General features: G+C 35.8%; 1 protein-coding gene across 1 annotated transcript in view; it reads left to right on the forward strand.

Annotated features, from left to right (window-relative positions):
• Nucleotides 1-277: 277 nt before the first annotated feature.
• The window catches only part of ERCC6L2 (ERCC excision repair 6 like 2), a 68501-nt gene continuing 41978 nt past the window's right edge, over nucleotides 278-26800 (forward strand). Inside the window, 13 exon segments of the mRNA XM_032213638.1 lie at nucleotides 278-592; nucleotides 3609-3782; nucleotides 3785-3955; nucleotides 3958-4028; nucleotides 5852-5971; nucleotides 10863-11056; nucleotides 12119-12271; nucleotides 13210-13346; nucleotides 13349-13413; nucleotides 17408-17511; nucleotides 17513-17546; nucleotides 20976-21089; nucleotides 23063-23186. Of these exon segments, the coding sequence (XP_032069529.1) occupies nucleotides 3680-3782; nucleotides 3785-3955; nucleotides 3958-4028; nucleotides 5852-5971; nucleotides 10863-11056; nucleotides 12119-12271; nucleotides 13210-13346; nucleotides 13349-13413; nucleotides 17408-17511; nucleotides 17513-17546; nucleotides 20976-21089; nucleotides 23063-23186 (1390 nt within the window). The 5' untranslated portion in view covers nucleotides 278-592; nucleotides 3609-3679.

Consider the following 26800-nt stretch of genomic DNA (forward strand, 5'->3'; position numbering starts at 1 on the left):
TTTTCCCCGCATGCAGACAAAAATAGATTTTAGAGTCACCTCGATACTCTGAAAAGATTTGCGCTGCCATGGGAGGCCAGTCCCCAGGAAAAGGTTTTTAAAAAAAGACTTCTATGTAGGATGCATTTCCTGAGAAGTGACTCTTTACGATTATACATCTATGGTGATTTCCTTTCGAAAGTAGAGTGGCTCAGCCACCAATAGCCTTTCTTAAAGACCTGATGCCGAACTGAAAGGTACTCTCGCGAGATTTCATCGGCTGCGACTAGATGGTGGTACCGGTAGGAAAGCGGTGGGAAGGGTGGCTTATGGCAGTAAAGCGAGCGCCGTTCAGATAGGTTTAAAGTTCTCAAACTTTAAAGAGCCGTTTAAAAGCAGAAATTTTCGCCCGAGGAAAAATATTTCAGAATAGCCAACTTTTAATGCGGAGATCCGGGCAGTATGAGTTTATTTACATGTATCCTAATGTCTTGTTTTGCTTCCGACCTTCTAAACAAATGTCTTATAGGTCTGTGTGCATAAATACACAGGGGGATTTGCTGCCTTCTGAGTGGACTTCATTCACAAAGTCGGCCTATAAAGCCTCGATGAAGTAAGTCAAAAGATTGGAGATGTCTACCACGTCTCAGTGCGCAGTTTGTATATGATACACATACAGATGCATTCTTTTCAGAAAGAAAGGATGGCGACTTGACTCCCAAAATTTATGCCTGAGACATCCTAAAAGGGTACACAGGAACTTGCAAGGATGATCCAAAAGTCTGGATAAGCAGTAGGTAGCAGCAGGTAGTTAGAATATTTTTGTGTCACTTTGTCACAATGTTGCCTTATTTGGATGATTGCAGGTGGGAGATGGCAGCTCAAAATCAACTCAAATAAAACCCTAATGCTTTTTAAAATTGCCTTCCTCTGTCTCATACATTGTTTCTTAACCCTAGTGGCTTTAAGATGCGTGGACTTCAGCTCCCACAATTCTTATGCCAACATGCTGGTTGAGGAATTCTGGGAGTTGAACTCCAACCCATTTTTAAGCTATTAAAGTTAAGCCCTGACAGAGTACTGTATAGACACCTCATTATGTCTAAGACAGCAAAAAGAAGCCAATCACGTAAGCTTTCTGTGATCCTTTAGAAGGGTTTGCTCAACACATTAAACCAGAAACAAATCAATTTTACCTTACTGTGTTGTGCAAGCTACTCATGTGTTGAAGTTTATAATTTAGGTAGGTATTTGGAAACCCAGAAAATTGCATTAGTTAAAAACATGATGAGCTGTATCATGTGCAAGAACAGAAATTGTATTTTAGGAATATGTCCAGTTGAAACAATATGAATGTGTTATGACCAAATTATCACAATATTGCATGAGTTGCTGGGGCTTTGTTTTCATCTCAGATTCTTTCCCCAAATAGTCTATTAGCTATTGAATAGGTGACATATAGCTTACTAGCAATTGTCTAGCAGGTGGCAAATTAAATAGAGTTTGGCTTGGTTAGTATTGGATGTGAAACCAGTAGGAAATCACAGGACTGTGGGCAAAATTGGAAAGAAAAAAAAATCTAGAAGGCAGAAATGACTTCTTAAGTACTTACTCATTGCTAGCAAGTAAACAGAAGGCTATGTTGCTAAAGAAGTGAGTTCAGTTTGTGGGTGTCTTTAACTTATTAATCAATGAAGTATTTATGATTGTCTAAGAGTTGGTAGTAATGAGATCTAGGCAGAGTATTAACACAGTAATAGTAATATGATTTTGTAATGCACACAGAGCAATCTTTGATACTTTGAATGTTCTGAAGATTGTTTATAAACATAATTGGCTCTAATTTGGACAAATTTTGCAATTATACAACCCTCTTTCTCTAGTGATATGCATATACAACCCTCTTTCTCTAGTGATATGTTCAGGATTTTAATGGCAAAAAGTCAGATGGATTTGCATTGCATTTGCTATGCCCTTTGCCTACCTGTTTTGGATTTAAACATTTTTTAGTATGGGTTTTGTTTGATCCTTGATGGCATACATATTGTTCCTTTAATTCTCCCCCCCCCCACGCTATTTATGGGCATTTGGTGATATTACTACATATAATTAGAAATATGTGACTTCTAGAGGTGAGTTATATTTTATTACTTACCTTGAAAGAGAGAATATAGTAATGCTGGAATCAATGTTTCAATCTTATGTAAGGACATTAGAGATCAAAAGTAAAAGTGCAAATATTGCATTTTAATTGCTGTCTAATCATTATTGCATTTAAAAATTTTCATTTAACACAATTAAGACTGGAAACTCCCTTGGTAAGCAATGTGTTAATTAAGTGAAACATCATGTATTCTGCTTTATTTGCTAAGTAAATCACCTGGTGTTGTTAAGAGTGACATCACATGATAGGTGCTTTGCAAGTTTCCCTACCAGCTTCTCCATTGACTTTCCTTGTTAGAAGCCTGACCATGGGACACTGCGACAGTTGTAAATGTGTGCTGGTTGTGAAGTGCCCAAATCATAATCACGTTATTGTGGGGACACTTGGATAGCCTTATGTTCAAGGACTGATTGTAAAGCTACTTTTTCAGTGGTGTCATAAGTTTGAACAATGACTAAACAAGGCAGTTGTTAATTGAAGATCATTTTATTTCTAAAACAAGAGAAAGTCAGGACTCCCCATTGATTTTCTGTTCTTTAGCAAGATAATTCTTTGAAAACTGAATGGGACTTTGAATTCACATTTAGAAATAGAACAGTTGTGACTGGGACTGAGGGGGGCGGAATCCAGAAAAAAATTCCCATATATCGCTATAAAACAGTGAATTGGACTTCTCCATTCTAATTCTTCATCCACCTTCTTTGCCAGTGATGCGGTTAAGACTAGTTCTTCATAAAGCGCTGAAAACAAAATCCGGTAACCATGGCCTTTGCTGATATCTGGTCTTCTTAACCTGGAAAAAGATTTAAGAGGAACATGGTGGAAATGTATACTATTATGGATGGTGTAGAATAACAGGAGTTTTATTAAAGATGGTAAAGATTAGGGTTAGGGTAATTTTAAATAGAAGTTAAATACATTCAAGCCTTATAAGGTGGTAATTGGCCTACTGTTATTAATGCTTATCTCCAGCAGCCTTTTTACAGTAATTGCTAGGTGTTGTGAGCTTCAGCATCTGTTTGTATTGTATAGAAAAAATAGTGGTAAGTCTTTGGTTGGTAATCTGGTACAATTCTTAATGTATTTACTCAAAAACATGTTCATGGGCATTTCCACATATAAGAGTATTATTATATGACATGCAATATTGTCTTTAATTTTATTCTGTGGAATTTATCCCTTGAGAGTTAGCCTTCTTTAAAATAAGTTGAAGATTATGCAGTAAACACACAATGAGAAATATGCATTTGTCAAATTGACAGTTTTGGTTATTTTAGTGGTTTATTTATTCAAATGTATATCTTGCTTGATCCTTAGCATGGATAATGACAAAAGCTTAGTACTTTGTAAAAACATTTACATTCCAGTGTTATTTTCAGCAAGGATTTCTTTCCAAGTTTTGTTGCATTGCTCTACTTTTTTGTTCAGTCTGAAATGTTATTTTCTTCGCATGTGCTTTTAACAGAGCAGTGGCATGTTGGAGATAGATGTCTTGCACCTTTTCCTCAACTTTGGAAGTTTTGAGATGCTACTATAATGTCTTTTGAAACAAATGGCAATGGGAAGTGTTTTGCCTCAGTTTCCACTGGGAAAAATCAGGAAGAGAAAATACTTACAACCAAACTCTCCCAGATCAAAACAAAAAAACTACAAAGAAGAATTTAATATTCGATGATGAAGATTTGGAAAAGCCTTATTTCCCAGACCGAAGTTTGCCATCACCGACGGTTGCCTTTGAGCTGTCCAACAATGGGGAAGAGGTCCCTTATACCATTAATAGCCTACGTGATTATCAAAGAGAGGGGGTCCAGTTTTCCATGGACATTATGTTCGTAAAAGTGGGTGCATTCTTGGAGATGACATGGGGCTTGGGAAAACAATCCAGGTATTTCTGCCTTCTCCTTTTGCTGTAAAAGTCCTGACAATTGAATAAAGAATCCAAATTATTTATTTAGAAAACTAAATTGTGTAGGTCTTCACAGTGCAATCTTAGGGGAAGTGAAGATATATAAATGAAGCAGTTGAATATGAATATAGTTTTGTTTTTCTTTGTGAGTTTTTTGCTATCTTGTGTAGTATATTGCTTCTTGCATTATTTTTGATGGGCGATGAATTAAACACAGCAGTGACAAGTTGGCATAGAGTTTAGGAGAAGCCTTTAAAAGAATTTTAAAGTTTTTTTTCCCTTTTCAAAATATACCATACTGTTTAAATCAAGTAATTGTAATCTTATTATAAAATTTTCTCAGGGACTTAATAAGAACATTAACAGAGAGAAAAAAATACTTTATTAGTTTGGTTCTGGATACTTGCATAGTTCTAAGTGGCAGTTTTGATAACTGATTTATAAAAAGCTAAGCATCAACATTTTAATAAATCAAAACTTTACTTTTTCACACAGATCAGTATTAGAGATTTTGTATCTTTCACTATTTTGGCTTTTAAAAAAGCCTTATGGAATTGTTTAAAGTTTGATAATTGGAAAGTTGGAAGTATCTTTATTGGCTTTTCCATACTGTTTAAGATACTAAATAAACCTGGAAATCAAACAGTTGATGAAACTGAAATTTTTTAATCACAAGCTAGGAAATGTATATACTATAAAATATAAATTCCATATATTTCTTAAAAATCAAGATTGTTTGCTGCATTTTTATTCTACCTGTTGGAAATATAATTGCATTATTTCTGGATATCAGTCTTCATAATATATCGCACAAAATCATCTGAAGAAAATAGCTTTAATTTATTGTCACATAGGGAAAAATAACTATTATCTCTCAGAAAGATACTGTAACTCATTATGTCCAAGAGAGAACAGTGTTTTGTGTGAAATTTAGAGATTAAATTGTATATTGATTTCAATTTACAATTTCATTGTAGAATTTACCACACTCTGTTTACTTTGAACGTTCTATAAAAGTTTCTTGCATGATTTTTTAGGAAGCTGTTATAATGAGAAAACAGAATTCCTTTGAACTTGGTTGTAAGTTGAAAGAAAATACACATATATTGGCAGGGCAAGTTTCTTTTTAAACATAAGCATTTTTAAATGTGTTCACCTGATTGAAAGTTAAAAGTCTGGTTTTAAGGCAATTTTATGAACTCAGTTATGAATAATGGTGCTTTTAAATAGTACAAGAGACTGAAACCAGCATACATATGTGTAGTTAAATTAACATACAGTAGTCTTGCAAATGAACCCTTTTCAATGTACTGTACTTCTGTACTGATGTTGATTATCTTTACATTTTTTGAAGACCAATCTTAACAATTTTTTGCTATCCTGTTTCCCTGAAAATAAGACCTTCCCAGATAATAAGCCCAATTGGCTTTTGAGCTCATGTGCTAAAATAAGCACTCCTCCTAAAATAAGCCCTCCCAAAAATATTGCAACACAGGAGCAGCCATGAGGTGGTCATGCTCACTGTCTCCTGCACCTCAAAAATAATAAGACCTCCCCGAAAATAAAGCCAAGTGCTTATTTCGAGGGTCAAAAGAAAATAAGACCATGTCTTATTTTTAGGGAAACACAGTATTTGTTCCGGAACTTGATTTTGATTGATGCAAAATATTTTGCCATTTTTCCCATTATCAAAATCCCACTAGTTTGCATTCTTCATATTTGTGGATTTAAACATAGTTACATATTCCTTCATTGCCTGTTTCTGTTCTGTTCTTTGAACATTTCCTCTGTGCTTTCCCTAGGTTATTTCATTTCTGGCTGCAGTGCTAAAGAAAAAGGGAACACGTGCAGATATTGAAAATAATATGCCTGATTTTTTACTACGAACTATGAGAAAAGAAATGTCATCTGTTCCAAAGAAAGTATGCCTTTCATTTAAATACCTTTATATTTGAGTGTCTTGAAAATGTAGTATAATTAATCTTTAACCGGAAAATGAATGACAGTGTTTGCTGAGTAAAATAAAAGATGATTTGCTGAGAGGAAACTCTAATCACTGGGCTTCTATAATCTAGGTGTAAATGCAGAAATTTGACTTGTTTTTTATAATAACTTGAAATAGAAATCGCTTGGTAGGAATGATTAAATTTGCTGCTTGGAAAATAGTGTATATTTCTAGTAAGACTTGAAGAGCATCTAATGGAATTCACCAGTTGTGTTGATTGGATGTTTCTTGCACTATGCTTTCACTTCAGATGGGCAGTTACTAGCTATGTCACTTTCAAGTTCTTGCTTTCTATCCTAACCCCTTTCTAAGATGAGTGGTTACTGATTAGGGGCTGCATTTAATACTTTCTTCTTTGAATTTTTTTTTTCAGTAAAAAAGACAGAGAGATAAAAATGTCAGGCACAAAAGACCATGTGGTCCACACATAAGAAGATTCAATTAAGCTGATTTATTTTTAAAAAAACATCCATGAGAATCTTCTCAACTAACACTTAATACCTGCTTAGAATTAGATTAGGACAAACTTAATTCAAGGGAGGTTGGACTAAGTCTGCTTGTGGCTATGTAGGGATTCTAGACTGATACCTCTTTTAACTCCATCCCTCAGATTCTACCACTCCTTCTCCTACAAAAAAATAATAATTGATAGAAACAAACAGACAAGAAAAGAAATTAAACATTGTGTGCCTGCATAAGGAAATATAAGGCAAAACTGATTGACTGAATGTATATGCTGCCTGACTCCCAGCGACTATGGGTAGTTGAAATAAAAATAATAAACATCTACATTCAATATTTATTTTCAGATTACATTAATAAATTTAATTTATTAGGAAAAGATTTGCTAATATATTTAATAAATGTCAATCAAATCTGAATAAATTTAATGTTTATTTAAAAATTTTAAAGCTCTGTGTTGAATTAATTGTTCATCTAAAACAGTGTTTTAGATTTTTAAATAGTACTGAAAGATATTTTAATTTTCTAGTACTCCAAATCTGGCAGCTAATAAAAGCAATTGAATTGAATTTTACATTGCATAAATTTATACATTTATAACAATAGGAGTTAATATATTGTAAAAGATGGATGATTTGTTTCAATTCCTTCAGCAACTTTCAACCAAAAGCCCGGCTAATTGAGCATTTCCAAATAGTTGATCTTTGCCCATTCATTATTTACCACTAGTAGCCTTTTAAACGAACTGTTTTGACAATTGGATTTCCCCATTTTATGTATAAAATGCCCCAGCCCAAATATGAAACAGCTATTTTGAGCATTTTAGAAGCGTTTTCTGCTTGAAAGATAGTGTAGTTAATTCAAGTTCAAAATACTTCTAATATGTTTGAAGCCATTGCTAATATCTCCAAATATTTAAATACCACTATTTGCAACTGTGTACTACATGATATGGGAAGTTTAAAATTTATATGGTACAGTTTTATATAATAAAATGCTGCCTAGAAATTATCTTCATTATTTCCTTTTCCATAGTAATTCTATTAAAGATTACAATTTACAGCAATAAAAATGAAAACTAAAAGAATGAAGTGCAGAAAAGGAAAAAAAAGAAAAAATATAAAATAAAAATAATAATATAATGAAAAGAAATATATAAAGTAATGACTCCCCTCTTCATCATAACATGTAGTAACAAATTTAGTTCCCCATACCTCTTCTCTTATCTATAAACAAATTCATGAAACCTCATAATTCTAGTTCTGATGTCAGCCAAAGTCCACTAATGGTTACCAGAGATAAAAGCATTTCTATTTTAATTTTGATCCAATAAATCAGTTTTATATTCCTTCCTTTTACTTCTAATAGTTTTGATCATTAGTCTCTTCAAATAATGTCCTAGAACTTGATTTTTCATTTTTTTTCTTTGTATCTTTAAATTTAGTATAGGAAAATTATCAAGGTAATATTCTTGGTTTATTAATTGTACATTCCTTTTCATTATTAAGATATTGGCCCTTTTATCAGTTCAGGGTAAATCTTTTTCCATTTCATTTTGTAGCCTCTCTTTTTAAATCCACTTTCAAATCAGTCTCAGTCATGTCAGTTAATACTTTTATTTCCTCTTCCATAGCATCTTTTAAACAAAGTATATCAGCAGAGGTTGACATTCTTAAAAGTAACTTCTGAGTCCATTGTTCAAAAATGGTCTTCAATATATCAAATGTTAGAATATTATGTTTCATTCTGTATTAGTAAGTTGAGTGTGAATGTTCTTCTCCTTTAATTGAAATTGCTATTCCTTCTAATTTCCTCTAATGTCCAATTTTGAAAGATTTTTTTTTAAGAATTCAAACAAAAACATTTTCCCATAAGAAGGATTCTTTATAAGTAATTCCAAAATCTTATTTCAAATTTACCTCAACCCTTACTTCCATCTGTTTTCTAAAATCAAAGTTTTTGCAGATAATCCTTTATCCAAAATTATTGCTGCTACAATGCCCTTGTGATCATGTAAACAAAATTTGAACTCTTGGACATAAACTGATGATAGAGATGCTGGAGTAGCTCTGTGGCCTATCCTTTCCCATACCAAGCTACTGGATTCCTTGGGCCTATTTCTTGCTTGCCAAGCAGGTAGTGGGCCTGCTTCCCATCCTATTGGATCCCACATCCTTGGATCTACTTTCCACCCAGGTGGGTCCCTGCAGGCCTTGGGCCTATTTCCCGCTCCTCTGGGTACCACACCCTTCTCCCACTCCCATGGTTCGGGCCACTTCCCCCACCCCCAAAACACCACTTTTGGGAAGAAGCTACCACTCCATCATGTGGCCTTCCTATATGGAGATTGTGTGATGGGTCCCAGAAGTGAAATCAATTTAGGAAATTAGACTTATAGAACAAAATAGAATAACAGAGTTGGAAGGAACCTTGGAGGTATTCTAGTCTAACCTACTGCTAGGGCAGGAAACCCTTTACCATTTCAGACAAATGGTCCAATCTCTTAAAAATTTCCAATGTTGGAGCATTCACAACTTCTGGAGTCAGACTGTTCCACTGATTAATTGTTCTAACTGTCAGGAAATTTCTCCTTATTCTAGGTTGCTTCTCTCCTTGATTAGTTTCCATCCAATGCAGTCATTTCATTATTCAGAAGACTTTGGCAATTCTAGGCTCAATGGCTCTATGCAGAAGAAATATACTGAGGATTAATTTCACTGACATTAACTCTGGCCAAATCTCTTCCTTTTCTCATTTGATTTGAATTTTCTGTTTAATTATTCCTGTTACTTCTCTTGAAACTGGAGAAATCGTTGCCTCTTGACTTAATGCAACTGAGCTTGCTCATGCAGAAAGGGATTCTCGTACTTCAACTAGATACTGGGTTATTGTGGCAAAGCACTGCCGCTTTTGGGTGGACTAACATCTAAGTGATGCGCTGCAGGCAGCAATGGAAAGAGGAGCTGAAAGAAAAACTAAATTTGGTTGTATTAAAATTAAAGTTAATAGGGATGTTCCTTATCTATGCAATCATTATTTCGGTGGTGTCCTATTCAAAATCATATTTCAGTACTAATTTTGGGAAGGATCTGGAGGCTGTTCCCAAGTCTTCCAGGGATCATGTGTGACTCTGAGCTCTACATAGTGCACCTCACTAACGGTTAAATCTTAAGGTTTCTGTTGATCTCTTCACTTATGCCACTTCATTGTGAAAGCTGGTTGAATGGTTTTCATTTCTGCTTTTGTTTTCTCTCTCCCCTCTTTTCTCTCCCTGTATGCGGTTCTTTATTGTTTTTAATTATGTGTGTGTGTGTTGTATGGGGGGGGGGTTAGGGTACTATATTTTTTTTAAACATTTCAAGATGCTTTTGTTCGAGAAAAAAAACAATAGCAATGAAATGTCTTGTGTTCCATACAAATATTATTACAAAGCGTTCACTGCCAAACAGGGGCATTATGTTTGAGACATTATAGCAGATATTCTTAGGCACTGATCTAACAAGGATTTATAATAACTTCAATATAGATGCTGGTAACAAAGGCTGACTTGAATCTTACATGTTTGTGAATTGTGGGAAAAATCCCACTTGGTATTTAGGTCTGATTTGCTGTCCAAAATGCCTTCAAAGATTGTTTTTATTGTTAGATCTTCCTTTCCTTAACTTAGCACAATATAATAACATATATTTGATTCTATTTCTTTTAGATTAAATTAAGTTAATAAAGTTTTAAGAGGAGTTTGATATCTATGTGACCTTTATTTTTATATTGCTCTATTCAAAATAATATTCAGTAGCAATGTGGAGAAGGATTTGGGGACTATTTCCAGAGCTTCTAGGGTCCACATGTGACCCTATGGCTTATTTGATTGTAACTTTATTTCTGTTAGCAATAGGAGCCAAAAAGAATCATTCTGGTCAGAAACAGCCTGGGGATGCTATAATTATGAAAACAACTTTCTGTTGATAGGATCATTACTTGCCAGTGATGCAGTGTAGGGCCAATAGTAACTCAGTAAATCATCTGTTTTTAATGTTGGCTGCCGAAATATAGGGAAAGGAATTGTGCATTTGTTGGATTTAGCTCATGCTGGTAGGTGGCATGTAACTTGACCGTTCTATGTTATTTAGAGCTGCCATAAAACATACCCTGAACTCCATTTTCAAAAATATTCTTATATCTACATCTTAATAAATGTGCTGTTTTTTTCTGAATTTATCTCTCATTTTCCTTGTTGCAACAATTGAAAACTATTTCATTTGAAAATCATAACAGTGTGAGAATTTTGCACTCTGGATACTTTTTGCTTTATTTATCAGCAGTATTGTATGTTTCTTTTGCTTCAGATTTTTTTGATTGTGGCCCCTCTTTCTGTGCTCTATAATTGGAAAGAAGAATTAGATGTTTGGGGGTACTTCAAGGTTATAGTTCTGCACGGCAGCAGAAAAGAGCACCAGTTAAATCGAATCAAGCTGGGAAAATGTGAAATTGTGCTAACAACCTATGACGCACTTCGCCTTTATTTGAATGAGCTTAACAGGTAACTTTCTGTAATGACTGCTACTGAATATGAAGCTTTAAAAAAATAAATTGGGGTTATCAATTCTTGAAATAGCTAGAGATAAAGGAAAAGGTATGTAAGGAATATAATCATGGGTACACAATGTGTCTGCTGAAATCTATGTGACTTAAACACATGCAGACACATGAAAATGAATCCCAGAGACTTTCAGATTCCTCATTCCCTCCTCCATACTCCTTCACCCCATTTTTTCTTAAATAGATTCAGGCATTGGGTTCTGTCCTGTTGCAACATGGGCTTCGTTCAACTTCACCCTGAAAGTTAGAAAAATATCAACAGATTTAGAATAAGACAGAATACATGAGTGAACTCTTGTAAAAAAACATGGTCCCCAAAAGCCTACATAGGTCATGGATCAGTAATACTGTGAGGCAGTGGATCCAATCTCTCATGTGGGGGTTTTGTTTTTCACCAAATGCTGCCCACGAAGAATACCTGTTAGTAGAAGGCAAAGCTGAGAGTTTGCTTTCCGGTCCTCTTTCAGTGACCTATGTTTGTCTGTATTTTCATTTTAGCAGCTGGGCATCCTTCCAAATAAAGCCCTATTTTCCTTCTTAAAAATTGCTTATAGAATACATACGGGCTTTTAAGCCTTAATTATTAACAAAGATATGAGTATTGCCTTAAACTTTTAAATGTGCTGTACTCTTTAAAATAGAGAAATGAAATATATATATATATGAGAGCCACTATGGTAGTGATTAAGGTGCTATACTAGAAGCAGAGAGGTCCAGTCTGTAATTTTTCTTTAGACAGAGAAACTGAATGACTGACATTCATCCATAGATTAGAAAAGTGAAAACATATCTATTACTGCACTTTCAGTGTATTAGATTATGGTTCCTATCCTTCAGTAAATAGGGTGTCATCCTGCAATATATTGATTCAAGCTATTAATATATATGGCGAATAGGATGAGTTCAGTATGAAAAAAAGGAGCACTAGCTCATTATGATAACTGAATTGAAGGAGAGACTTTAGAAAAATGTTTACCAATTCTTTATGTTTCATAGCCTACAGTGCAGCTGTCATTGCAGATGAAGTACATAGAATCAAGAATCCAAAATCTCAGATTACTCAGACAATGAAGGCTCTAACATGTAAAGTTCGGTTGGGACTTACTGGGACAATTTTACAAAACAACATGAAAGAGCTTTGGTGTGTTATGGACTGGTAAGTGAAATAAAATTTAATATTACAAGCACAGATGGAGTGTTTATCATCCTTTCTCCCGCTTGTTTATCTCTACGCACAACAAAGTTCTCATGTATTATGCGTGGCTGGCACTCACATGTCTTACAGATGTTTTTTACAGAGAATTTTGGCAAACCAAAATTTAGTTGTCTATGCCAAGAATTGATAGAACACATATTTCTCATTGTGTGAGTGTGGTCATGGAACTGTAAAATACAAGCCCATGATAAATGTGCATTTATTACTGTGTAATGTGTGAGATGATTCCTTCAATGCCTGATGTCATTGGTTGGAGGCATTTATATGCTGCTTCACAATACAAGGAAAGAGCAGTCTAGAAACCCAAGTGTATGCCTCCTTCTTTTTGTTAGGGTGTGCAGCACTTCAGTTGTGATACAGAAAAGGTTCTTCATGGGATGTATAGGCCCACATAGTCCACCTATAGGAATTTTGTGAAATAAATTTATTTATTTAGAAAATTTATATTGCCACCTTCACAAACATGGTGATTCAAGGCAGCTTACAGGACATAAAAACACGATATAAAAGAAATAAAAATAATAAAATAATCATCACACTCCAGTGACAACACACATTCATACCAGCCATTTAATGGGATTTATTCTGCTGCAGGCTCCCCAGGCCCGCTGGCAGAACCATGTCTTCAGGGCCTTCCAAAAGAGTGTTAAAGTGGGATGCCAGTCTAATTTCAGGAGGGATGAGTTCCAGAGGGAGGGAGCCTATGGAGAAGGCCGCCTTGAGGTTCCCATCCCATATGTATCTCCTTAGGGGATGGGACTGAGGAGTATATCTTACAGCTGGTATATGAAACTCAATGACAACTGTAGATCTTTCACTGTAGAAGCCTGGTAAAATTAATATCCTGTATAAGTGCAAGAGTTTTCTCTTTCTCTTAGGGCTGTACCTGGGCTGTTGGGTAGCAAAGCACGTTTCAAGACGGAGTTTTCTGAGCCTGTAGAACTTGGCCAGCGGCACACTGCAACTAAAAGAGAGCTAGCCACAGGTCGAAAGGCAATGACAAGGCTAGCTCAAAAACGGGTTATTTCTTAAGGCGTACAAAGGCTCTTATCAGTGACCAGTTGCCCAAGAAAGAAGACAGAGTGAGCTCCATTTATTATCTTGGTTTATGCCTGTTACTGTGGATTTTGTACAATTTATATAGTTGATATGTTAGGGTATCCTACTATGGGGTTAGGGTATCCTACACTGTCCATGTGTAGTTCTATATGATGGGGTATGTGGGGCTGGAGATCCGTGCTGGATTGTAAAAGCACATTTGGAGGTGGGAAACTAGAAAAGGACTTGATTGTTTCCTTGATTGCTGATTTAATTAATTAAAATTGTAACATTTGTAATTGGCTTCAAGAAAAAATGGGTTCTCTTTCCTCTCAAAGGCTATGAGTAACCTAATCATACTCCAACCATTTCTTTCTAACATTTGGAGGAAGAACTCTGGAGGTTACTGTGTGGGACCTTATTTTCTAAGTTCTTCATATGTACCAAGCGAATGTATGATAAAAACATTATTTTTTGTGTGATGTTACCAGTAATATTCTTTGACTTGGAAGACAGAGGTTTTTGAATACCTGAATTATAGATGCTATCTCTGTGAAGGTAAAACTTTTGAGTAGGGAAACTAGAGAAAGGGAACATAATTGTTTGTGGAATACGTGACATATTGCTAAATGATATTCTGGAGGTACAAAGCCTTTATTTTCCTGTCACTTTTTTAAAAAAATCTGGATACTACTTTCTAATCACTGTTTTTGGAAAAGATATTTTCCGATTTCTTATATATAGTCTCCAGTGCTGGGATTTTCCAATGTTTTCCCATCAAAGTACAAATCACATCCAACTCTGCTTAGCTTTTACAAAATCATCCATAGTCAGCTAGCTGTTGCTGTTTGATACAAATGTTTATCAAACGTATTTCCATAAGTGCATTTTCAGCCTTGCAAGGATTTGGTCTGTGTCACAGTGATATCATTAAATGGTATGTTATAAAAACAGAATTCCAAATACTTTGTTTTGCAGAATCTGGATGAATTATTAGCACCTACCTTTGCCCTGTAGTGGTTATCAGGGACTTTCAGCAACGTGCACACAATTTCTTTGTTATATTAGATTTCTATAGTGTTATTGAAAATAATGAATGGAAGTTCTGCACCCATTCTGAAAATTACCCAAGTGATTGTTGCAGTTATTGTCCCTGAAAATTCTGAGGGCATTATTCCCTCTTGATGACTTATTTGAAACAAGTAGGGATTTGGACTTACTTTGGTTCTTTTATATCTTGGGACATGAATCTTCCATTCCCACTGCTCATTAAAATAAACTTGTCTGTCTTTGTCATGGAAGTTCATGTCTTGAAATAGCTATTGACTGAAGGGCTCAAAATCTGTTCCTATGGAATGCATTCTTGATTGTCTGAGCTTTTTAGAAAATACTAGCCTCTCAGTTTTCCTTGATTTCATCTTTACACACTTCTTTGGGAAAAATATTTGCTCTCAATGGATTTTGGAATGTTTGCATATTTTTGTCACTTCATATGGTAATGGGTCAGTATGAAAAAAAATGTTTTTTTTTTAGGTTCAGTAACTTGTTGCATCAACTTTAGATACAATACCCAAAAGCTTTCTATAATTGATCCTCATGCTCTCACATCACTGTCACATCACCTCTTTATGCAGGTTCAACTTATAATATTTAAGTGTTTTTTAAAATGACCTTCTGTGTCACCCCATAACTTTTCTATGGACTCTGAAACATTTATTTTCCCTTCATTTTATAGATTTGTTTATATATTTAAAATCACTTTTTTGCTGTATGACACACTGGTGATTCAGCCTCAATTGATGCATGGATAGCCTGATACTGCCCTGTAGAATTCTCTGATTAAATGCAGAAATCTTGATTCCATTAATAATGTAGAGTTTTCAGGCAACAAGGTATCTCCAAACTGTGACAAACCATGCTTGAGAGTTAATGAGATTCTTATTGTGGAATGCAGTATTTGGTTTTCACCAGGTATAATGATACCCATAGAGCCTGAAAATTCCACTTTTAAAAACACATCTCCAGAAGTCCTTATATATGTTCTAGCTGCTTTTCAAAAATAGAAATGAGCCCCCGTGTTACTGGTATCAAAGAGGGATCTGGGTGGTGAACAATATAATATAACTGATAATAAAAATACATAAAAATTAAAGTTCAAAATTAAATTAGGATTAATTTTTAATTATAGAATAAGACAATTAAACATCAAAATGGGAAAATCCCATGATGGCCATTTAACGTTGGAGTAAAACAGGCTGCAAGCAGCTTTCAAGGGATTAGCCAGGCCCATGTTTGTATGGTCTCTGTGGCCTCCCCCCATGCAAGGCCACTGAGCCAATTTATGCTTGTTTAGTGTTTAATTGTTTCTTGCAATAAATTTTGTAATTATTTTGAGTGGCCAACTATAGTAAATTTAATAAATTAATCAAATTACCTTTTGCTTTTCTTTGGGTAAATCAAAAAACACCCAAGCCAAAATGAGAAAATTTATTCAATTTGTATGACTGTCCATATCAGACTAGTAACTTTTTTGTTTGGTTGTATTGGTCTGAAGTCCAGTGTTCTAACATTTTATTAGGTCTGTAGTTACCTTAATATCTCTACAAAACAATGTATTTATCTTAGTTCATCTATGCAATTTAATGATATAACATATGAAATAAGGTATAGAATAATAGTCAGATTTTTTAAATTGCTCAGATCATCTAAAATTCTTATTTTCCCGTGAGTGAAACCTACCCAGAGTGCATCAAGATGGAATTTGGTTGTTAAATTTCTACTCTGGACTGTCCAGAGTCATGAGGACTTTAAATGAAATACCTGTTTTGGTTTTGATTTTGCTCTTTGTGGCAGTCTATTCATGTAAGTTGTATTATTATGTGGAATTAAAGGAAAAGACTCGAGACTTTCATCTTTCAAGAAGATTCCAAATAGATTTATGCAGGCAGATTTTTATGAAAGAACCAAAAGCTTGACTTGAAAAATAAGAGTTTGAAATAAACCCTTTGCTTTTCTTCTCATTTCCAGTAAATATTTCTGAAACATAACAATATATGAATAATTTTCATGCAGAGACATTCATAGGTTGATGGAAGATGCATAGATGTATGCATGTATAATATGTTAGTATCTATTCAAAATCCATGAATTAATTGAAGTTCCATACTTTTTGTACCTCTTTTTATAGTATAAAAGTTTATTAAGAATTGATAGATCCAAAACTGTGTTGTTTGTTCCCTTTATGAAAAGTGTACGACTTTTCAGTTATCCTGCCTAGAATGTTTTGATAAATGTAGAAATACATTTTAGAGAACACCCAATCCCAAATTTAATAAAGATACACATTTGTCTGCTGCTCTTTCTTCCTTGTTTATACCTGTCTTTCAGCTAAAGCTTGTAATAATGCAGTCTAAACTGTGTTTTCTAAAGAGAAGATTAACAGCAATGTCACTCTGTTGCCTTTAATCTAGAAGCTTTTATTTTATCCCATTCTCTTGATAATGTGAGTATATGTTCAAGATAGCATTCGATTATTATAGCACAGCATGGTGCTGCTGCTTTGTGGGTGGCCTAAATGCAGGAGGGGTCTTACAATATCTGTATCCTGCTGGTTGAGACCAAAAGATGTCATGGAGATGCCACCCATGGTCTTAAAGAGGAAGGATTAAGTATGTCATACCACTGTCCAAGAATCCCCCCCTCCTATATCAGCCATTCAGAATGTCAGTCTTAAAAATTGGCTGTTTTCTTTTATTCCTGTTGCCTGCATTAGTCTCTACAATAGTGCCAGGAAATGGCAAATGGATCTTTTAAGCAATTTAAGATCCATTGTCTTAGGGATTGAGAGGATCACAACAGTTTATCTTTCACATTCTTAGCAGATTGTATCATTTGAATATAAAGTGCTAGTTGATCATAATCTTTGAAAAAGAATACTAAAGCCCACCTCTTCAGTTTGCAAGCTTGGTACATATTTTAGTTTGTGATGTATTATTTGTGTTGTTTTATTCCCCCTATTTTGGATTTTTTTCTCCCCAGACGGTATATTGTTATTTGACAGAGTTCCAGAGAGCGGTTTATAAGACTGTATTGGAGACAGAAGACGTGCAGTTAGTTCTGCGGGCACGTGAAGCATGTAGCTGTAAGTGGCCATAAAAGGAAGAATTGTTGTTACAAAGTAAGCATTATTTTTAAACTGAAGTTTGTTTGAAGTACAGTGACCATCTACAATAGTCCCTTTGACCTCCTCCATATCCAGCTTCTGTTTTTCCCCCTCATAAATCTTAACGGGGCCATAGAGTAGATGGATAATGACCTTCTGTAATGTAGATAGAATAAATACAAAAATGCTATTTTTGGGGGGGAGGGGGAATCAGATCTGTGTAATGCTTCTTACTTTATTTTTTTTTTAAATAGCACTGATTTGAATTACCAAAAAAGAAGTTCAATCACTATTGCTACGGTATTACAACAATGTTTAAATGTGTCTATGAGAGCCAGTCTGGTGTACTGGTTAAGGTGTCAGGCTGAGATACTCCAAGTTCTGGTCCTGCTTAGACCCAAAGCCAGCTGGGTGACCTTGGACCAGTCACTTTCTTGAAGGCCTAAGAAGAAGACAATGGCAAACCACTTTTGAAAAACCTTGCCAAGAAAACTGCAGGAACTTGTCCAGGCAGTCTCTGAGAATTGGACACAACTGAATGGAAAAAAGAAAACTATCTATTGGGTTGGACTAATGCATCTTTTGATAAATAGATTTTTTGTAATGGGATGCTAAATGTGTGTCTAATCATACATCACTTTAAAATGGTCTCATTGAATACTGTTGATTTACCTCAGGTAAGCAGATTTATTTGAAAATGTGTCTCAAAAGAAAAAATAATCAAAGAAAGGCTTTGTGGAACACTTTTACAAGCTATATTACTAAGACATAATAGAAGCTGTTTTATTATTGCTCATCTCGTGTGATCCATAAAATGAATAAACTTAATTTTTGTCATGTTTACCTCATTGGAATTACTACAACATAAATCGCCAGTGAATCATCACTTAAAAATCAGCCGGGCACAGCCAGGAAAGTAGTTATTTGAGACAGTTGTTGATATTGTTGTTGGTCTACTGAAAGCTATCAGATGAGGTTTTTTTTTTTTTTTTTGAGATTTTTCAGTTAAATATGTCTCAGATACTTGAAGAAGAATACTTGAATTTTAAGCATGTGGTGCAGAATAAATTCCAGGTGTTTTTAAGTTTATATCCTAACTTTATACAAAGTAAGCAAAACTAACTATTGTGAAAGATGAGGCAAAATACACTTTGCCTAGGCTTCAAACATAGCCAACAGAAGAAGTGGAGGCAATATTTTTCAGAATCTGGAAGTCCAGGGGGACTTGGCCCAGCCATTATTAATATGGAGGGAAAAATGAGCTAAAAGATTATTCTAGATAATTTTTGTTACTTTTTTCGATTTAAGCATCTGTATTATGAAAGCCAGTTTGGTTTAGTTAAAGTCATTGGGGTCTAGGCCTGACTAAGGTACAAAGCTAGCTGAATGTCCTTGGCTCAGTCACACTCTACAAATCCTAAGAAGGAGGTCATGGGAAACCACTACTGAAAATGTTGCCAAGAAAACTGCAAGGATTAATCTAGGCAGTTGCCAAAAGTTAACACTTACTTAAATGTATCCCTACACACACACCAGACACACACACAACACACACACACACCACACACACACAAATCTGTTATACTTTACGTTATTTGTTTTAGCCATGAAAGTCATCTGCACATTTCAGCATTTAAAGGAAGGTAATATAAACTATTCTGTAGACCATCATTTTTTGTGCATTAATAAACTGCATGCTCCTTCACTTTGCTTGCTCAGGAAGAGGGAACCATCATAATTTAATAGATGACTGGCATCAAGAAGAATGGACAGACTTCATAATAATTGGAGACATTGGGACACCAGGGACTGTAACAGCTGTTGCTGCCGATAGGATTTACATGCCTAAAAACATATGGAAGTCTGCAAAGTACATGGAAGAACTGACACAAGATGCCAGAGATAGGGAGTGGCATCTACAGATTATGCCTTTCTGCATAACAGTGGCACATCTGAATAACATTAAGTAGCCAAAAGATGTTTAACAAATGGACTAATGAAATTGAAATGCATCACTTAATAAAAAATGCATCACTCAATCCTGGTCCGTGGCTTTCAAGCTATGTTTACAGAAATCATTTCTGATTTATTACAATATTTCTGATTCTTCTGAGTAGCTTTACCTGTGCTCTGAATTAAGGTCTGATCTACATTAGTTGAACTGGGCAGCAAGCATTCTTAACCTGGTCCAGATGCATGTTGGAGTTGCTATTTTGATTCATTACCCATATACAAAACTTCTACAAGCAAAAACATAATAATGCTAACATGATAGAGATACGTTTAGGCCAGTGGTTCCCAAACTTGGCAACTTTAAGACTTGTGGACTTCAACTCCCAGAATTCTCCAGCTAGCTCTTCTGGCTGGAGAACTCTGGGAGTTGAAGTCCACAAGTCTTAAAGTTGCCAAGTTTGGGAACCACTGGTTTAGGCCATAGTCAGTTTTGGATGTGCTGTGCTTTTTTTATGCAGAGTATACAGTCAACATAAAATATCTTGAACAATGTACAATCTACATTCTGAAATACTTTAATCTATTATACCAGCTTAGATCTTTGTTATGCCTTTTCCATCCTATTCTAATGGTATGGAGAAGTGGCTTTAGCAGGTTTAATTCATTACTCTCCTATTCTAATGTTGGTATGGAGAGGTGGCTTTAGCAGGTTTAATTCATTACTCTCCACTCCAGTCTGGTTAGGATGGCAATTATTTCACTTAAATATATATTTAAATGTTTGCTTGGGGAGGGGAAGTACATATAATGGGCTGTGAAAATAACCTTGGCAAATAGGAGGAAGAACTGCAGCTCAGACAATGCTCCAATGAGAGAAATCTGAGTCTGAAGGAGGGACGAGGGGGAAGAAAGGAGAAAGGACCCTCTCTAGTTTTCTGGAAAGTAAAGGCAGGGGAGGGGAGAAGTGCTTTCAGACATGCAAGATTCTGTTACTGTAACCTTCAAATAAGGGTGATATTAATATTCATTGTTTGGCTACCTTGAAAGGCTGACAGTATAGATCTGCAGTCAAGCTAGCTCTTTTTACATGTAGGAGGACCTTGAATGAATAGAGAAAGCTAGAATTGAGTGCTTTTCAGATGATAGTTTCAAAACACTATATTTTTTATGTTTGAAACACTATTGGGATGTTTGCTGTTCATAAATGAAAAGGAAATTGACATTTTTTTGGCTTTTTCAAATTAGTATTTTCCCATTATAAATTATAACAAAACATTTTACTTTGATACTCTGACATGAAACTTTAGAGGTGGAATGTTGTATATTTTTTCCATTCAGTAAAGTACAAAATACATATCTTAATAATTCAGAATTCAGGTTTTCTCCCCAACCCTGAGAAAAGAAATCCAAACTGGATTTTGTGGAATAAGTATTTCCTGCCTTATTAAGTACTATAGTTCTCTGAGCTTTTAAACTGTTTATATTCTACAGACAAATGCTCATGGCGAAACAATGAATGCGTTATATTTCAGTTATGTGACAGTCCTTCGTAAGATAGCAAATCATGCTGCCCTGTTGCAGACGGAGAACACTAGCAAACAGCAGGTAGTTTTCCCAAGTTTTTGATTAGAAACAGCAACTTACCGGTAAATTCAATTTTTCATTTTATGTCTCACTCCATTCTGTTAAAATTATGTTGAAACTATATTGTTTTTCAAGGAATATACTCCAAGTCTGCAATAGATTTATTGTTTGAGTCTGGTAATAAAAACATGATTATAGTGTCTGTCATCCTTATTCAGTTTGAGTGCAGGTATTCCCTTGTTTAGTGATGTTTGCACTTATGATAGTGGTGAAAAGTAACTTTACAATCAATCCACACATTTATGACCTACATGGATCTGTAAAACCGAGGAAAACTGAATTAAGATCATATGCATTTCACTTAAACACTGCTTGCTTAACGACTGAGTTGCCTATATTTCTCTTCCCAGATCTGTTGTTTTCTGCCTTTACTTTTTTAATGGCAACAGGGATAGAACACAAATGTGTAAGGAACATAGCAAGAACTACACCATTAGTAAAGCGGCAATGTGGTGGCCTCATTCCACTCCCTGTAACCTAGCAATCTCTTGATACCTGCTGTGTGTTTTACATTCATTTATTTCAAAACAATCTTTCTGAGAGCAGCTTTCTCTAGCCAGTATCAGTAGTTAAGCTAAAAGCCTGCTCTCACTCTCTCGTTTTTTGTTTTTTTTTTGCCTTCCATTAAAAGAGAAAAAGGGATGACTGAAGAATGTCCAAAGGGGTTATGGAGGGCTTCTGCTTTCTAATTTCCCTTTTTTCTGTCTTGAAATATAAATATGGTGTAGTAGCTGTCAGATCTCCTAGCTAAGAAAAATCAGCAGAGGATTCATTGCTATTCCTCATTTTCTCCTCTTTCTTTCTAAGAGGTGAGAGAAATGAAATTACAACCAGAACCTGATTGTTGTAGTTTTAATCTGGAATAAGGGGGAATAGTCATGGCTCCTATTCCTTGTCCCAGCTCCTACCCACCTAGCAGTTCAAAAATATGCAAATGCGAGTAGATTAATAGGTACCACTTTGGTGGGAAGGTAACAGCGTCCCGAGTGCCTTTGGCATATAGCCATGCTGGCCACATCACCAGGGAAAATGTTTTTGAACAATGATGGCTCCCACCGCCAAGAAACGGAAGTGAGCACCATGCCCTAGAGTCGGACACAACTGGGACAGGGAAACCTTTACCTAGAGATGGGCAGTCTATAGAAGATAGACTGCTACTTGCAGAAGTTTGACAAGGGATTTCATTTGTGTAACAGTAGCAATAGCAAAAAGACATTCCTTCTACTTTAAATAAGTTAAAAGGGGGAAAAAATGGGGACAGCTGGAGTGACAAAGGACAAATAATAAATTTCATGGCCAAGTGTTCTCAGACCTGGTCAGTTTCTTTAGTCTACTCCTCCCCATAGTTGAAAAATCTCATATATCCAACTAGGTTACATTCTACCCGTATATCATAAATCATATCTTAGATTGTTGCTTCTCATTTCAGGGCCTCACCCCCTTTCCCCCCTTCTCCTCCAGAATATCTTCATGAAGTTCCTGCTATTTGTAGTCTTAACTATCAATTCCTCACCTTCCTTCCTATCCTCCCTTCCTTCCTCCCACTTAATGTTCATGATGTGAACAAATCTTGTATTCATAAGCAATATTATCCATTTTGTATTCATGTGACAGAAATAAAAGCAAATTGCAAACTCCCTGAATAAAGCACACTGTACTCTCATATATACCACATTGATTAATACATGTGCTTCTGTTTTAATGGGAAAAATGGGAATGGTTGATTCTTAAATAGAGACAGGTGGAATGAGTCTGCTATTTGTCTTTAATACAGAGAGGGCATACTGGTCCTGACATTTGTTTTCTATATCTGCATCAAATGTAGAATATCTAGAGGTTTTCAAATGTTTTCAGTTTCTCCTTGCACTGAGTATTCCATGTCTTTTTATTCAGCTATCAATAACTAGCATTTTTTTATTTGTATTTTATTTTAGGAGGCCTATATCACAAGGATATGCAGCCATGTTTTTTCCAAGTTTCCTGATTTTGTGGACCTTAGCAAAAATGCTGTTTTTGAAACTCTTTCTGATCCAAAATATAGTGGAAAAATGAAAGTAAGTAAATAAGGGAAGGAGGAGTAGAGCTGTTTTCCAGTACATTTTTTTTGCTTGCATTTAGCACACCATTTGTGAAAAAAAACATAATGATTACATAATTATTATAAAACTATCATCATCAACACTTTACTTTTCTCGGGAATTTAGTTGAAGTTTCAGCAGTTTGGAATCAGGCAATGCAAATATCAAATCTCTTTCTTCTACCGGCCTGGAAGGAAAAGAACCAGAATATGTAAAGTACCCTATGATTTCTATCTTCCTAGAATTTGCAATACAGGTAGTCCTTGACTTAGGACCATAATTGAACCCAGAATTGTGGTTGTAAGTCATTGCAACCATAAGTCGAGACACTATGTTACTGGTCCCAATGTTTTGATAATTTGTGTGGTGGTCATTAAGCAAACCACATGGTCATTAAAAAAATCAATTTTTTCCCAATTGGCATTTTTTGCCAGAAACTGGAAATAAAGACCGGAAACCTACAAAAAGAGTTATGAATCACAATGCAGTGATCACAGGGTGCTATAAATGACTATGGAGGTTAGCCAGTAGCCCAAAAATGTGATCATGTGACTACATATGTGCAGCCATTGTAACTTCAAAAATGATTTGTAAGAAGTTATGAGGGGGTCTACTGCAGTGATGGGTTCTGGCTGGTACGCCATGTACAGGTGTACCGGTGCTTCTGAGAGCAGCAGGCACTGTACCAGAAGGGTGCTTTGGAGGGCCTACCCACCCACCCATGTTCCTTACCTGTATTTGAGCCAACTGGGCCATTTGCACACGCACATGCAGCATACTGCGCCTGCGCAACACTCCACAGAGCAGCTGGAGCGTCGCAGGGCAGTGGGTGCTATTTTGTTCCATGCATTTTCTTTTATTTAGTATTAAACAAAGCCCTTTATTAGCATAGACAGGATTATTTCTATAATAATAGTATTAGCTTGTAGTTCGGAATATTTGGAATCGTATGATGTGTCATGAGCTCTTCTACTCATTGAACAGAATAGGATTCTTCTCCCTGCTCTGAAAATATAGGTCTGAGCATCCATAAAGACCAAAGAAATGTGAGGAGGTGAAGAAGGGATATCCCATTTTTGAGCAGACATTACTTCTTAGCGTTGGATGCCCAGAAATCATAGCATACCTTAACTTGGTTGATTCTCTTTTTCCTCCTTGTTTAAAAAAAGATAATATATTGGGATTTTTTGTTTACATTTTATTCAAAGATTAAAATACAAAATACAAAGGGAAAAAAAATTACAAAGACAAACAAAAGTAGACAAGAATCTTAAAAAAAAGTAAATTAAAAGGATAAAGAACAAAAACACATATTATCCCCTCTATTTGAACGTTGTTTGCAGCAACAATATTGCAACAATATAATAGCTTCCCCCTTGCAAAACAGATCCAAAATTTATAAATTTCTACACCTATTTGCAACAAATTTGATCTGTCATATCTATGCCATCTGTATATCGATATATTTATCATCCATCCATCCATAAAATAAATGGTTAACAGGTTAACTACTGCAAAGTTAATGTTCAAAGCCCTCTTTTAACAATCTGTTATTGCAATGTTCTTACTAGGTTTCTTATCTACCCCAATTATTATCTTTGATCCGTCCAGGATCAGATACCCTGGTTTGACTCTTAAAAATAAAACCCACCCTTAGGATTTTAATTGGGAGCTTTCCCAACAATGCACCTTAGTTCTGAAGTTCAGGAGAGGCTGAATATATTGTTGATCGATTTTAGTGGCTATTGTTAGTTCCAGCTTTGAAAATTTGTGAGATAAAATATATGGGAAGGTTTCTGGTGATGATTCAATCCCTCCTGAGCTAACTAGAATAACTCAGTAGTGGGCTTTTATTTTGATCTTCTCAATAATTATGATAAAAACGAGGCTAGCAGCTATTTTTTCTAGTTTTAAAAGAAAGAGAATGCCTAGCAAACACTAGACCCGATAATTTGCTTAGCACAATCAGTAAACTCTGCACCAGTCATCTGTATTGGAGTCTAAGGGACAGGAACAAGAAAAATCGAGTGGAAGAAAATGCTAGTTCCAAAAAATTGATGTATCTTTGACTACTGCCTAGTGCTTCAACATTTAATTGAAAAACACTCCTTTCAGAGTCCTTTCTCTGTAGGCAGCCTTTATAGCTCTCAAGTCTACATTTCATTCTCTTTCTTGACTTGGGGAAGATTTGTGGTAGAAAGTGGAAGCTTCTGTGATTGATTAGTGCTTACTATCTCTTATTCATATCTCCACAATGGTATGTCCCTAAAAGTCAGATGCAAACTCCAAAGTCATTAATCAAGCACTATTACGACCTACAGGTTGAGCAAAGCTTCTGTTAAATTTCTCATAAATGCTGTGCCGGGTCTTCTGTTCCCTCCCTCTGCATCGTCCTCCCCCAGTCAAAGAACATGGATAGATGGAGTGATGATTCTTTCTAGGTGCCCTATAGGACTCAAAACAACATAGCGAGGGAGGGGGGTGGCTTTGCTCAATATTGGAGAGATGATATCTGGAAATAAGCTTCATAAAACCAAGTTTATGGCCTTTGTCAGGAGATCAAAGGGACACTTCTGACATGTACTGGTGATCTAGAAAGGGAACAAAGTTGAGTAAAACTCATGCTTTTAAGTGTGATCTTTCATACTTCTCGCTCCAGGAAGCCCATAGCAACTATGATCATCCAATCATCAAGAAATATACTATTACTACTTAAAATTTATTATAATCAAAATATAGCTTCTTCAGACATGCAGCCCTTACACTATCTGAAGAAAAGTCATGATGAAACTTCTTTATCTAACCATTTTGCAAATTAGTCCCTCTCCCCAACTGGCATTTCTCCAAATTCCATAGAACAGATATCACACTGTATCTCTTACTGACCTATAATTAAATGGAAGTGTAGTATGGAGTATGGATGTTGTTACTAAATTTTTGGCCAGGGCAGTGTTTTTCTCTATGGGCCTATCCGCACTAATGCTGAAGGTAGGTCTCAGTCCTCCTGTAAGTGAATCTTGCTGGACAAATTATTACTTGAACTCTGCTCTTCTATTTCATTTGCTCTGCGAGCAGCGCGTTAATGGGGACATGCTACCAAACTGATTCAAGCTCTAAACTTTTCCACCACAGAAAACCTAAGGCTGGGATGGCGAACCTATGGCACGCGTGCCACAGGTGGCATGCAAAGCCATTTGTCAGGGCATGTCTTTTTGTGAGGCCATTTTTTGCCCTCCCAAGGCTCCAGAGGCTTTATGGGAGCCTGAGGAGGGCGAAAACAGCCCCCCCCTCTCCCAGGCCCTCTGGAGGCTTCAGGAGCTTTCCTGAAGCCTCCGGAGGGCAAAAAACTGGCCCTACGGGCAATGTTTCCTCTAATTTTTTTCAGTGTGTGCAGAAAAGTATAGTGTTTGAGCGGCACATTTTCATGCCTGAGCACCTGAATTTTTTTTAGCCATAATTGCCATCAGACCAGATGTTGGGGAGGGGGGCAAGGAGGAAAAGGGTCTCCTCCCTCTACCTCAGACCCCCAGGAAGGGAAGGGAGGGGGAGGGAAAAGAAAGGAAATGGGAAAGAAGAAAAGGAAAGGAGAAAGGA

The sequence above is a fragment of the Thamnophis elegans genome, chromosome 3 (assembly GCF_009769535.1).
Source record: "Thamnophis elegans isolate rThaEle1 chromosome 3, rThaEle1.pri, whole genome shotgun sequence".
In the NCBI taxonomy this organism is placed as follows: domain Eukaryota; kingdom Metazoa; phylum Chordata; class Lepidosauria; order Squamata; family Colubridae; genus Thamnophis; species Thamnophis elegans.